Raw genomic sequence first — 14,669 nt, 5'->3', positions numbered from 1 at the left:
ATAAAACAAAAATATATACATTTAAACAAATTGCCCAATATTTCGGTTTGAAAACAAACCTTCTTCAGGGGCTAAAAGAAAAATGAAAATAAAACTAAATTTTCATTACAAATAAGAATTTCAAAATGTGACAATAAAAACAATGGATTGTTATTGGTATAGGAGAGTAGATGGTATCATATTTCAGTGAGTCAGTGAGCTTCGTCAAGTCTATTTATTCCTAGAGGGGATAATGTGTTCCCTTTGTGGATTAAATGAGCTTCTCGAGCCTTTCTCACTGCATCACGGTTGCTAACAGATGCATTTTATGGCTGTGAAAAAATCGAGAAAACGCTATGATTTTGTGATTTATTCATAGTTTGAAGACAGTGCATTTACAGCTGTTAAAATGGATGCAAAGTTCCTAACTAGGTTTCTTTAAGAGATACCTTTACTGTCAAAAGTGGTATATATATGATTAAAAGGGTCAGTGGTTGGACCTCGGGGCTGACCCTCCTCATATAAGACTTTTTTGAGTACCTACCCCTCTCCTCCCCATCCGGTGGGTTAATTAGAGAGCGGGGGTTATTTAATTTAGCGGAACTGGTCATATCGATTCCTCCATAAACAACTAAAACCCAAAATGGAAAAGCTCAAGCACATAAAGTTGGAGGTCTTCCAGCTTGTGAAGAAACCATACTGACATGAAGTGTTAACAGGCTCAGGAGCACATTCCTGTCCCCGTGCTTTAAACAAAAATTCCGAGTTGAAATTCTTAAATTTCCATGTGCCCTATGGAAGGGTTCATTCCCGTTGCGCAGACCTCACCCAGGCCACCGCGTTAGTTTCATTCGCGCCAAATACAAACACAACAAAGGTCAAAATAAAACAGAAATCACCCGAGAAATGGCCGACTCATTCATCAAATCATTATAAATTCATCTATCTGTGATTGTTGAGCATAGGTGCCTCAAAAGAACAGCTTAGTCGGCTGTTCTATACTCACAAATGGAGGATTCGTACAGAGATTCACAAACATCCGCCAGTGTAATCGTGAACAAGATACAGAAGAGTGGCACTGGGGACAACAGTTTGCTTAATTCAAAGCGATAAAGTATTATGGTCTGACCGGTAGGTGGTCCCAAATATTCCGGTCTGACCGAACCGAAATAGTCTGTTCATTTAATTTCTTGGCTAAATTCTGGAATTTTGGGCTGAATGGAAAGCGCCCCCAATTTTTCTCCTAGCTCGATAAAGCAATTGGTCTGTTTACAAGCCAACGCTTTGAAATTCAAGATTTGTTTTCAGTGGCGACGGAGTTCAGAGTCGTAATCCGGGAAAAGGAAAGCCTAATGATCTAGTGCAAACAGCGCTCCGACCTGTGTTCATCCGTCTCCCTCCCCTAAAACAACATCTAGGAGGATGAGTGCACCGGTTCCGCTTTATGACTGTTTTGGTTGCTCGGTTGCTGGAGTCTGGAGCAGACTAAGCGAAAAAACTAAAACCAAACAGGACGCATGATAGGAGCAAGGATTGTGACTGGTTCATTCATTTTTTTCTGCTTCTGACTCTAATATGAATCGGAAATTAAAATGACGGACAATCTAGTTTTACTAGATCAAGGGCAGATTCATGAGTGGTGTTGGAAGAAATCCGTGGATCTTCCTGATTCTTGTGACCCTGACTACCTGTTTTAATTTCTATAGCTATTCCGTCTCTCTTCCCTCCTCTCCCCTATCCTAGGGAAGTTTCACGAGTGAGTCGCTCCGTTACATGATATTTCTAGCAGGCTTTACAGTTTCACTACGAATATTGAGAATCGCCGATTGCTAGAACACAGAAAATAGAATAGCAAAGAAAGTTTTAAAATTGTTTTTTTTAAGAAAAAAAAGTGGGAAACGGAACTTGACTTTTGAACTACTTATTGGGACTTTTTCCGTCCGTACCTTGCTTATTGTTGCTGTGAAATAGCGATTTCCAAAAGATTTTTTTGGGAAACTTCAATACAAAAACAGTTATTAGGAATAAAAAACTTTGTGTTTATATGCAAAGCAGGAGGAAACCGCTTAGCTGATGATTGAAATGTAAGTAGACTATGTTTCAACCAAAAACTGAATCAAAACTCCTCAGTCAAACGATGTAGGCACTAACGTATCTAAAAGAAAGACCAATCAGTTCTAAGCATAGCCTGAATTTCATCCGATTACTTCGAATCGTTATTACTCCCTCAGTTGTTGAAAGGAGAAAACGACTCGAAGCAATCGGATGAATTTCAGGCTATTCTAAGCACATATCTGAGTTTTAAAAAATATCCAATTAATCATTGAATTAATAAAATTAATCCTTTCGCCATAAATTTTTTTCCCCCCCGTGTGACTAAGTGGTAGTTTTAATTTTTCCTTCTTGCCGGAACGAGAAAAAAAGCTTTAAAATTTCGCTTATTTATGACTCAAAAGCGAGTACCGTGACACTTATGTCACGCCATCGAATTGCCTGACTGGTATGGTAAAATAACACGTTTACCGACTTTTTTTAAAAAATTATTTCTCTTTTTAAGAGCTCTTTTAAATAACATCCTTACAACGCTAAGAACGCGGGATTTCATACGTCGGTATCAAGAATAGCGTTTAGCGTGTATGAAAGCTGTGGGGAATTTATTAACTACCAGCGCAATGGAAGGGGAGAGGGTTGAATGTATGAGAAAAGAGCTTCTTCCATTTTTACTTTGTCTCTCGCTTCGCGCTCGTTCTTGCCCTACTTGCTCGTTCTCGCTCCACCCTCCTCACTCTCGCAAATTCTTGGAAAACAAAGAAAAACATCTGTGGCTGTCGGTATGGGATCACATGACAATGAACTGGATAATGATGAAACTTGCCTTGCTTCACACAGTGTTTATTCTTCTAAAAACAGCTCAGAAGGGAATATAGAATTACAGTAATTGCAAAACAATACAACTGTAGCTTCCTTGAGTGTGATGGTTAAGTACACGCAACAAAACAGAGTATAATGTAGATGTAAATAGAAACAAAGTTATCGTTGATGTACCCTGGGTACCATAGATTTTTGCTCGCGTGTGACGAGGAGCTTCGTCGGCCGCAGCCCGACAAGTCTTCGGCCTTCGGCCGAAGACACGAGAGGCGACCGAAACCGGAAACCGCGCATGAAAAGTCTCTGGCACACAGGGTATCGTTGATGAGCCATTAAATGCATATTTTTAACTCGAATTTCTGTTTTTCAGAGAAAACGTCTTTTCTGAAGTAATCGAAATTAGGGTTTAATAAAATCATATACTAGCTGAGCTCGCCATGTCAACAACTCTGTTCCTGTTCTAGTAAGCTTCTTGTTCACAGTATTACTTATTTTCTCTTTGTGAAAGCCTTGATGTGTTTATATTCAGTCCGGAACAGTCTGTTTAACAGAGATCTCGGTCAGCCGTGAGCTGGACATTTCCAACTTGAGGCTCAGTTCACCCAGACGGGTGAATAAGAATGATCAAACCCGATGATTACTGTGTATATTTTGAAGCTTTTTCGTCAAATATGATTTTATGGATACTGGCAATAAAGTAATGGTGAACGAACTTTCGGAAATGTACCAAATAAAATAAGTAGTTTCATAGTTCCGAGCCCACAATCAAGTAAATTTTAGCTTATGAAAACAGCCGACATTTCACAACAGGGAAACGAGTGGCCGCGTCTCGATATGTCGGTTGCTAGTGATATTTGTCATATAAAAACTAACCCGGCTGGCTCGGTTTACTAGACTCATATAAACAGATGTCCCACCAAAATTAACGGAAACCTTCAGATGAGCTTACAATTTTATGTTCACAATTCACCAAAACTATTCATACCCTAGGCTGTGCTTATATTAGTGTAAGGAAGGGCTATATATGTTTATTATTCATTCAAAATATTTCCCCGATTCTGATTGGAAAAAGCACACGCATAATTCACCATAACCAGCAACTGATGACCAAATTTGGAAGAATTTTGCGATTCATGAGCCGATGACGTCAAAAGTGCAGCCTTCAAGCAGGTTAATGCACCCTTAACCGAGAAGACCTGGGACGAGGTTGAGTTATTTGGTTGTGAAAAAAAAAATGGCGGACATTTCACTCGTTTCAAGAGTAAGAACTAGGCGAAATTATAGCAAAAAACATGGCAAGAATAGCAAGAACACAACTCGAAGGGCGACATCTGCTATTTGGAGAATATTTGCGGAGCTGAACAACCCAAAACGAGCACTATCGAAGGTGAACTTAACATCGATAGAGGTAAGCATGTTTTAGCTTTGTTTTTAAACTAGGAATTATTTTGAATGAATAATAAAACAATTATTGAATTCGGCTTTCGCATCATATGAAGAATTGAAGAATTATGGAGATCGCGGAGGTTGTTATCCGCCTCGGCCTACGGCCTCGAAGGATAACTCCCTCCTCCATCTCCATAATTCTTCATAAGATACTCAGCCTCATTCATTAATTGTTAAATAATAATAATAACAATTAAAATAATACTAATAGTACTAATTATAATATAATATTTTCAGATATTACTGTATTATGTAACGATGCAACGTCAAAAAGACAAATTTAAGGAAGATAAATAATTTCTGCAGCACATGTACTTGCATTTAACTCTACGATAAAAGAGGTTTAAAAGTTTATTTTTTTACTGAAAAGTTATGTTAAAGTAAAAATGCAAGGAAACTACAACTTTCATGTCATGACCTAATAATGAAAACTAAATATCATCATGGAAAGGGCTCCCGAACAGGTTTGACTTGTCTGAATGGCTGCACTAGGGGGTCAGTTTGTCCACAGACTCCAGCTGCGAAACACCCTCATACTACCACAATGAATCCGGGAGTGAAAAATGTATAAGGAGTTTATACAATAACGATGTCACAAACGATCATGCAAGGTGTTGTCACTTGATACCCTGTGAAAAAGAAAAATCAAAAGATAGAGGTGGTAAGTATAAATAAGACCCAGAGATATTCGGAAACTAAAGGGGTTTGCAAAGAAGTAGAAGAATTTAAAAGTCATAGAATAACATTAGCTGAAATGTTGGAGGATGTTATGAGTTCAGAGTTTCTTGATTGAACGATTCAGCAAACAAACGTCGAAGAACAAAGATTGTAGTTCGCTATGCGGTCGACGAATTGCGGGGGTAAGAATTTGTCACATTCATGAGTGGTATTCTAGACCTGATTTTGGCAATTTTCCTTCCCCTTTTCCCTTCGTATAACAGCATTTTTGGAATCAAAACGTTTAGCTGATTTAGGACCTTCCTTATTTAATTTCTCTAGTATATAGGGTGGCAAATTAAAGAGACTAGATTGTGAAGAGTGCTCTGTTATCTCTAGAGTGTTCCTCTCACTTCTGACGGCCATCATCAGTTCCATAAATTCGTTTCCGTGTATTTATGAGGGTTAAAACGTTAGATATTCTGACTTTCAGCTTCTGCACAGAGTACTTAGTTGTAAGCTATGCGAGTGGAAATTTTAAATAAGCATCTATTTTCTTTGGTACTTCCCTGATTACCGTGTGGAACGAAATTTTTGCGGCAGTTTATTTTTGGGGATTGCCGATCTTTTATGTTTTGCAGAAATTAAATTTTGCGATTAGGACAGATTTTTTTACTTGCTGGGAATTAATTTTGCGTCTTTTAGAAAGTACCCAGTATGCAGCATTGATAATGTTTGTACTACGTGCTATAGAAATACATATTTTCAAACAATACTACTGTGTGCGACTGTGTGCGTACCCTATGTAAAACTAGTAAGTTCATTGCATACCGTTTGGTTTCTGATCACGAAAGAGACAAGTTGTAACTGAATAGACACGACTTCTTAGTTCGCATTTTTGTGTAGCGAATTTAAATTAGAGAATATTTACTCTGGAGTAAATTTTGCGGGAAAAATATTTGCGGTAATATTTATTTCTGCAGCTTATTTTTGCGGATCACTGTAAGAATCGCAAAAATTAGAACCCCCCAAAATTTCACGCCACACGGTAAATTTGAAATAAATTTTTGTACATACCAGTCCGTTCACCGTAGACCTAAAGTGCCTTTTTTGGCTAAAGATGCAGCAGTCAATCCGCCAAGCACTTCCAACTGCGTGATACCCAAACCAAGTTCTCTACTGGCCCACGTGGCTAGCTCAATGGACATCATGGAATCAACACCATAGTTTGTCATTGGCTGATTCATGTCAATAGCCTCAGAGGGTACTTGCAGTAATTCGGTGAGTTTTTTCTTGATTTTCTCTTCCAACTGCTCTTTATTGAACCCTTGATTGTCAGATGCCAATCGAGTGTCTCGACTAAGATGGCGAAATCTCAGGCTGGTCCTGTATACGAACTGCTGAGTAGCTTCCCAGTTCTATTGAAAAAGGAAAAAAAGTGCTTTTTAAGAAATTGGAGAAAAAGCATGGAATAAACTATCATCAAAAATGTCCCTAAATGGAAGCTAAAATGAATATTTTTTTTGCATTCAGCTATAGAATTCTTGAAATAAAAGAAATCATTAAAAAAGTTAGGTTCTTTACAGAGTTCTTATTTTCGTACTCTGTAATTAGCAATAAATGTCATGATAGTGATTCCTGGGTCTCTATAAAGTAAGTAAACATTAACACATGCAACAAAATATTTAACGTTGTTCCCTAATAATATCTTTCGTATCAGCGATTTTATTACTTTTTACTTGATACTCCTGCACGTTTATTTTCGTAAAGCATTGCCCACCTAGATTGGCACAAGCTACCTGTGAGAATGTCAGAACTGTAAATTTGACAATTCAACGAAAATTATACATGTATGTGCTTGACCTCGTTTTTTCGCTGCTAAAAGCTCCCCAGAACTAGTTAACAAAAAATTGCAGAGGTCGTTCAAAAGAATGCGACAAACATTTTTTGCTGTAACTGTTTGTAATCAAAGCACTGTATCTTTTAAACGATACTCCAAAACCAAAAGTACGTATTAATAACGAAATTTCGAAGGGCGCCACCCACCTGGTTTGCAAGGCAGATTACAGGTTCATCACTTGATTCCAACAGCGTCTCTAGAACAGATAGGACTTCTTCTATATGCAGAGTTGATGTCCCCTTGTCGGCTAGCCTCTTGGTAACTTCCACCTTGTCCTCCAGATACCCTGCTCCACGTACCGCTCCTAGTTGCAAAGAAAGAGCAGGAAGTCCGAGGTTCTTCCGGTGATGAGCCAAAGCATCCAAATATGAATTTGCTGCACAGTAGGCGGGTTGAGCAGGATTTCCCCAAACCGTTACCAGAGAGGACATCAATAGGAACATTTCCAAAGGCTGGTCGAGGGTGTGGTCATGCAAATGTTGAGCACTTCTGGCCTTACTGTTGAACATCAACTCAAGCTGCTCCGGTTGGAGTTTCAGGAAATTTTCTTCTTCCTTAATGACTCCAGCCAGGTGGAATATACCTCGTATTGGTGGGATAGTGCTATCTTGACTCAGTTTCTTTATCATAGCCTCCACACAGGACTCTTTTGCGAGGTCCCCAGAAAACTCGTACACCATAACCCCTTGACGTTTCAGAAAAGCTAATGTGCGACGACCCGCGGCATTGTGGCAGCCCTGGCGAGAGGTCAATACGAGATGTTTTGCACCCTTCTTAGACATCCAACGACACAAAGCTAGGCCAATACCACCAAATCCTCCTGTGATTATGTAGGTAGCATCAGGCTTGAATAAGCTGGATGGCATTTTCAGGCATAGCGGCATTGGCTCACTTGAGATGTCAAAAACAATCTTTCCGATGTGGTCACCTTTTGACATCATTCTGAACGTTTCTTTGAAAGCGGAGATGGGATGCACAGTTGTCTTAATAGGCTCAAGAGTGTTACTAGCAAGCAGCTTAGATACCTTTTCAAATATGTTGATAAATGTCTTTGGCTTCCTGCTTAAAAGGATATCCACGTGACACGAAAGGAAGGACTTGTTTTCAAGGAACGCCTTCATGGGTATTTGAGAATTCTCCAAAATGTCTCTTTTGCCAATTTCACAAAATCGACCTCCATGCGACAGAAGAGCGATGCTTTTCTTCATCAAATCGCCATGAAGTGAGTTGAGAATGACATCAACACCATTTCCATTTGTCCAATCCAAGACGTCTTGGCAAAACTGCTCTGATCTTGAGTCTGTAACATGTGTTATGGCCATAGTTTCTTTGAGGAAGCGTCTCTTCTCTTCTGTTCCAGCGCTGCAAATGACCTTGGCTCCAATCATCTTTGCAATCTGCAAAGCTGCTAGTCCAACACCGCTGCATGCAGAATGAATAAGAACAGTTTCCCCTTTCTCCAAACGTGCTCGTTCTACAAGACAGTAGAATGCTGTGGTGAACACGATTCCAACTCCAGCGCCCTCGACCCAGGTAAGATTTTGTGGTTTGTGGACTACGTATTCTTGACTACACTTGACATGTGAAGCAAAGCATGAGTTGAGAAAAACAATAACCTCATCGCCTAAATGAAATTTTGAGACCGATCTTCCTTTACCAGTAATGATTCCAGAACACTCCAAGCCAAGCTCCTTTTTGCCATCTGCCGTGGCCAGTCTTTTCAGCATTCCCATGGCCATCATCACGTCTTTGAAGTTTAGTCCAGCAGTTTTAACTTCAACCAATACTTCATCCTCTCGGAGCATCACGTTCTCAGCTGTCAGAAAGTCTATGTCATCGATACTGTGTTTTCCAGTCTCATCGGAATTGACAAACCCTAGTTTCCATCTGTTACTGTAGACTTTCTTTGATTCCGTCGGAGAAAAGCGTACCACGCGTGGAACATAGCACCTGCCTAGACGGATGACAATTTCGTGGTCTGGAGGTGGGGCTGCCAACAAATTGATAATATGTGCACCATTCCTTTCATGGGAGTCTGCAGGATCGACGTCAACAGCAAACACAGCAAACTTGTGCGTACCATTTGTTATAGCTCGAGAAAGTCCCAGAGCCGCTGATCCTTCCTGATCTTGTTTTTTACCGCTTGCGCCGCACGTAAGCACCCAAAAGCTTTTGATTCCTGAGATTTTGTTTGCTTTTTTGAACACGGTTAGAAGATTGGATAGATGCCTTCTAGTTTTTGAGGAGTGAATGTAAAGAACAACTCGTGATTGCAATTCCAATGTGCCTTCCTCTTGCATATCGTTTACGTTCGATAGCATTCGAACATTTCTTGAATTGTTAAAGCTACTCGCAAGTACCTTGGCCAGAGGATCGTTTTCTTCTGCTATGATTATGATTTCTTCATCATACGATAAACGAGAAGATACTGTAGCTGCTTTTTTGCTTTTATACCCTCCGACAACACTTGGGTAATATTCTACAAAAGGAGAGACTGCGAAAACATCAACAAAACCATTTCTGATCATGACATCATTCCAGTGTATTTTGGGAGGATAGAATTCTTCTTTAGCATTTGGCTTCGGGAAAGGTGCGAAAATAAGCAGCCCGCCTTGCTCACACAACAACTGCTGAAATGCCATCATGCTTTTGTCCATACTGACAGTGGGGTGAACTATGTCCAAGGAAATAACGAAGTCAAAGCTTTCTGGAATAAATTCCTGCTCGTCTGTGTTTTTCCCTGGTTCAAGGTAACTGTACTTGACAAATGCGAAATCTTTTAGTTGTTCTTTAGCGTTTTGTAGAAGCAATTCGCTGGAGGCAGAGAAGATGTACTCCACCTCATTCGTTAGACCTTTTTCTTTAAGATGTGGAAGAAGGCTTTTTGATAGTTCGGCATTCTCGTCACCAGTTAAGAGTACGCGAATGACTTTTTTCTCTTGAAATCCATCTTGGATAACTTGTGCAATGGAAAATGCGCTTGTTTTGAGGTGTTTTTCTGTTGATTTCCACCAATGCTTTTCCCAGTGTTCCTTTGGGAATACCCGACTATCCTCTGAACTCGAGAAATTCGAAATAACAGGATTGATTTCTTCAAAATGCTCAAAAGGACTACACTCCTGTCTCGTTCCTGAAAAAGCTTTTTTGACGTCTTGCCACGTAGCGTTTACCGCTTTTTTATTTGCACCCTCTTGAAGGTTAATGGTATTGCTTATATCTGTGAGAATAGCGCCATTCTGTTTTGTTGTTAATCCATCATCGACAATCTTGGAAGTTATTATTTCAGGAACTGACTTTCTTGTTTGCCCAGTGAATTCCATTTCTTTACTTAAACTTGTTGTAAGGCTCGAAAACTTGAGGCATGACTCTAGTGGTTGAAATTTGGTAGAATACAAACAGTTTTGGACATCTTGCTTCGCTTCTCTGTTCCGAATAGCTTGAGTATGAACACCTTCAATCAAAGCCAAAATTTGTCCACCCCTCGTTGCCAAGGTGACGTTTCCAGTCAAAAACGATCCGTCATGATCCAATACTATAGCATGAGCAACAAGCTCTTCTCCAGAGGGAAGTGAAGGCACCTCCATCTGAAAGGATTCAATCTTGTTAGGGATGTACAGTGACGTGCAAGGACCTAATGCAGCAATAACCAGTTGGAGGCAGCCGTCAAGGACGGTTGTTTGAATCCGCTGTACACTGTCAGATGGAGCCTCTAGAAGCCCAAGGGCTTCACCGTCACCCAGTAAGACTTCTTTCACTGTTTGAAAGGCAGGGCCATACTCGTAGCCATTCTTCCTAAGATTCTTATAGAATATCTCTTTTCCAACGGTATCCTTCAGACGTAGATGGATCTCATCTATCGGTAAGGTGCGTGGCGGAAAATTCTCTTTACTTGCGACTGTTGCTTTGCAGTATACAACATCGCTGTAGCTAATGTAAGACTGGGATCCTTCTTGATGGAATGTTAGCGAGACAGTTCCCGTGTGGAAGTCACCTCCCTCGTTTGCCTCGTTTGGCCATATTAAAGTTTTGTTAAAGTGTACATTGTTCAGAAGTGGATTTTCGTCCGGCATGAAGCACATTTGGAGTAAGTACTCAACATATCCAGCTCCTGGGAAAAGCAGCTGATTTTGAATGACGTGGTCTTTGAAAAAGGGATACTTCTCAAGAGACAAGCGGCCGTTTTGTCCTTTGAAACTTCTGTCCCCCAGCCCAAGCCTTTTCTTTTTTCTTTCCTCAGATTCTTTCCAATGGGACTGATGCTGCCATGGATATCTTGGTAACGGCTGCCACACTGCACAAGTTTGTGCAACGTTATCCCACTTAATGGATTTTCCAGCCACATACAAAGATCCAACAGATTGCAAAAGAGAAACGCGGTCATCTTTGTTTCTTTGGCCACATGGGATGGTGCCGACATGACTATACTTCGGTGTCTTGCTGATAATCTGTCGGACAGACGAAAGCAGAGTCACTGAAGAGGCCAGTTCCAAAAAAACGTCTGGTTGTTCTTCGTCAAGAATGCATTTAATTGCTCGTTCAAACTTGACTGGTTGTCGAATGTTCTTCCACCAGTAATCTGTGCTAAACATTCCATCGTAGTACTCTCCGGTGACGGTTGAGTAGAATGGAACTTGGCTTATTCGTGTTTTTGTCGTTACTGCACCAGACATGGATCTCTCAAAAGACATTTTTATGGTCTCCATATGAGGGGTATGAAAGGCGCACTGTACTCGCAGTTTCTTTACAGTGGTTGGATTTTCCTGCGATAGATTCTTAATTGCTTCGGTCTGACCTGCGATTGTGATTGACTTTGGGGCATTGACTGCAGCAACGTAGACGTCTTTACTTTCAGAACAGAGGTTTTCTACTTCCTGCAACGTTGCACGCACAGCCGCCATGCTGCCCGTTCCTTTAAGTTTCCTCTGCTCGTTGCAGCGATGGTAAATAACAGCTACTGCTTCTTCGATTGTTAATCCACCACATGCATAGCTGGCAGCTACCTCACCTAAACTGTGACCCACAATCACATCAGGTTGCACTCCCCAATCTTTCAATAATTCTAACAGTCCTATTTGGAAAAACAGAATAGCGGGCTGCGACACCTCTATTTCATCAATAACAGAGTTTACCGTGTTAGCATCTGAGTTTAGAAAACAACCAAAGTCGTGAATGATTGACATGCCACTCATTTTCTTGAAAACTGCATCGCATTTTTTGATAGACGTTTGGAAAACTGGCTCTGTAAGATACAATCTGCTACCCATTGCACCCCATTGCTGCCCTTGACCAGGAAATATGAAACAAACTTTTTGTGCTTTACATGGTTGGGAAAGAGGTACTATGACGCCATTCGCAGTTGATTCGCCGTTTGGATACCCAAGAAGAGCGTTGCAAAAGTTTTTGCCAGAGTTTGAAACTACAGCAATTCGAAAATCGTGATGCATTCGACGCGCAGACAGCCATGACACAACGCTTAGGGCATCCATAGTGCTTGTAAATGAACTCCACTCTTTGGCCAAATCTTCAAGCGCTTTCTTGGACCTGGCAGAAAAAGGAATTAAAATGTGTTCCCCGAATTCATCTCCACCAAATGTCCAGTTACACTTACGCTGCTCTTTCGATACTTGCTGAGGTGATTGTTCAAATACAGCATGAGCAAGAGCTCCTGCAAATCCAAAGCTGTTGAGCGCTATTCTGTGAGGACATCCACTTCTCAAGTCTTCCAATTTTGTTGCCAGTTGGAGATTAAGGTTACTGAAGTCGATGTTAGGATTGGGATTTTCAAAATTTACACTTGGACAAAAAATTTGCTTTTCAAGCATGAGCGCTACTTTGATGGCTGCAGTAACACCGGCTGCACACTCACTATGTCCAAAATTACCCTTGACGGATCCAATCTTCAGAGGAGTTTGTCGTTGAGAACAGAGAGCTTTTGAAATAGCACGAGCCTCTATGGGATCACCAACAGGGGTACCAGTACCGTGTGCTTCTACGTAATCAATTGATGACGGAAGAATTTTGCAACGCTTGTAGACCTCTTTCATGGCATCGTGCTGAGCTGACGCTGACGGCTTTGTAAGACTGCTTGTGTTACCACTTGCTGCTATGGCACTCTCACGGATGACTGCATAAATATGATCTTCACTCTGCAAGGCTTGATCCAAAGGCTTTAGGATAAGTGTTCCCCACCCTTCACTGCGCACATATCCTTTTGCCGTGTTGGAAAATGGGCAGCATTGACCATCTGGTGACATCACACCCAGAGAACTGAATCCAACTGAGACTTCTGGTGCAAGAAGACTGTTACAGCCCCCTACCACTGCTACAGAACATTCGTTGTTCCGGAGAGAACAGCAAGCTAAATGTAGTGCTGTCATAGATGAGGCGCAGGCTGTATCGACAGCAAGACTAGGTCCCTTGAAGTTGAAGACAAACGAAAGACGGTTGGCAGCCACACTGTGCGTCACTCCAGTAAGGCTATATGCGTCAATTAAGTTAGATTCCATGGTAGAAAACATGTAATCGGTCATTCCAATGCCAACGAACACGCCACAGTCGCCCTTTAGTCCCCAGGGGTCGATACCTGCATCTTCAAAGGCCTCGTAAGTAACTTCTAGAAGATGCCGCTGTTGTGGGTCCATCGAAGCTGCCTCACGCGGAGATATTTTAAAAAACGAGTGATCGAACTGATCGATGCCTCTTATGAAACCACCACGGTTTGAAACCATTTTTCCTGTCTCTTTTCTTCCTTTGTCGTAAAATGTCTCTAGACTCCAGCGGTCTGGTGGAACATCTGTTATGACGTTTTGCCCCTTCCTTAAAACTTCCCAAAAATTTTCAGGGGAGTTAACATCTCCTGGGAAACGACAGCCTATACCGTAACAGAATTGCAAAAGCGAGGTATTTAGTTACATTTGCAGTATTTGGGGCCCTCTCATGCAGATTACCGTTTGGTGTGGTAAGTTTTACTTTGCAGATTCTCATTGTGGTAAAGGTATTGTTCCATTGTTGCAGATACTTCCCTTTACCAAGGTTGTTGACTTGTTGTTGAGACCGGCGAAAAACAGGTTTTAAAGCTATATTCACATTTAGGAGACTGCGTGCAATCGGTAGCAATTGTCACATTTCTCATATTTTCCCTTCCCTACCCCATATAGTTAAGCGAACTAGTAAAACTGCTTGATGAGAGAAAAAGCAAGCTAAATTATCTTTGAGCGGCGGGGGTGATAAACGTGGTTAGGTTTTTCGAACGGTTTACCCCATTTGAGCAACTTCTTCAAATAATTTAGAAGTGTGGGAGTAAAAATATTTTTGCAAATGTAAGTAAAACTAACCGTTGCTGTATAAAAGAGAATAAAGCTAAATGGACAGGTTTCCTTCTCTCCTACCCTAAAAAATGTGCGCAACAGACTGTCACAAGCATCAATTTTCAACTTCTAAACTTTTCGGATTGTTGCAGACCATGAAAACCGCTAGCCTGTTCGTACATCTTTGTTTCCGTTACGAACTGAACGAACTGCCACAGAAAATGCGAGTTCATTATACTTCAATGCTTTTCGCTTTTCTGTCTGACTTACCTATTCCCACAATAGCAATCGGCACAGGTTGACATTTAGATATGTCTGGAGGATCCTTCATCTTGATATCCTTGGGCCTTCTTTACTCTGATCTGTACCTGGAAAGAATGGGAAAAAAAAGTTGATTTAACGTCTAACATTGTCCGGCGAATTTAAAAACAAGGTCGATCCGGCCATTTAACAAAGAAGGCCGGAAGAATAACGTCCCCACGAGCCTCAGTCCGTGTAACACTGATTACGGT

At 41.0% G+C, this 14,669-nt stretch overlaps 2 protein-coding genes across 2 annotated transcripts in view; one reads left to right on the top strand and one right to left on the bottom strand.

Moving 5' to 3' along the window:
• LOC140930604 (sperm microtubule inner protein 11-like) overlaps positions 1-14,669 on the top strand; it is a 287,809-nt gene that overhangs the window by 191,777 nt on the left and 81,363 nt on the right. The window lies entirely within an intron of this gene.
• Positions 6,034-14,488, bottom strand: LOC140931632 (uncharacterized). Its single transcript, XM_073381426.1, has 3 exons — positions 14,428-14,488; positions 6,997-13,733; positions 6,034-6,368 (listed from the first exon to the last, which is right to left on the bottom strand). The coding sequence occupies exons 1-3, from the start codon at positions 14,486-14,488 to the stop codon at positions 6,036-6,038; spliced, it is 7,131 nt and encodes a 2,376-aa protein (XP_073237527.1). The 3' UTR covers positions 6,034-6,035.

Source organism: Porites lutea, chromosome 3, assembly GCF_958299795.1.
Source record: "Porites lutea chromosome 3, jaPorLute2.1, whole genome shotgun sequence".
Lineage (NCBI taxonomy): Eukaryota > Metazoa > Cnidaria > Anthozoa > Scleractinia > Poritidae > Porites > Porites lutea.
The sequence above is the reverse complement of the archived record's forward strand: the minus strand, read 5'-3'. Positions and strand labels throughout refer to the sequence as shown.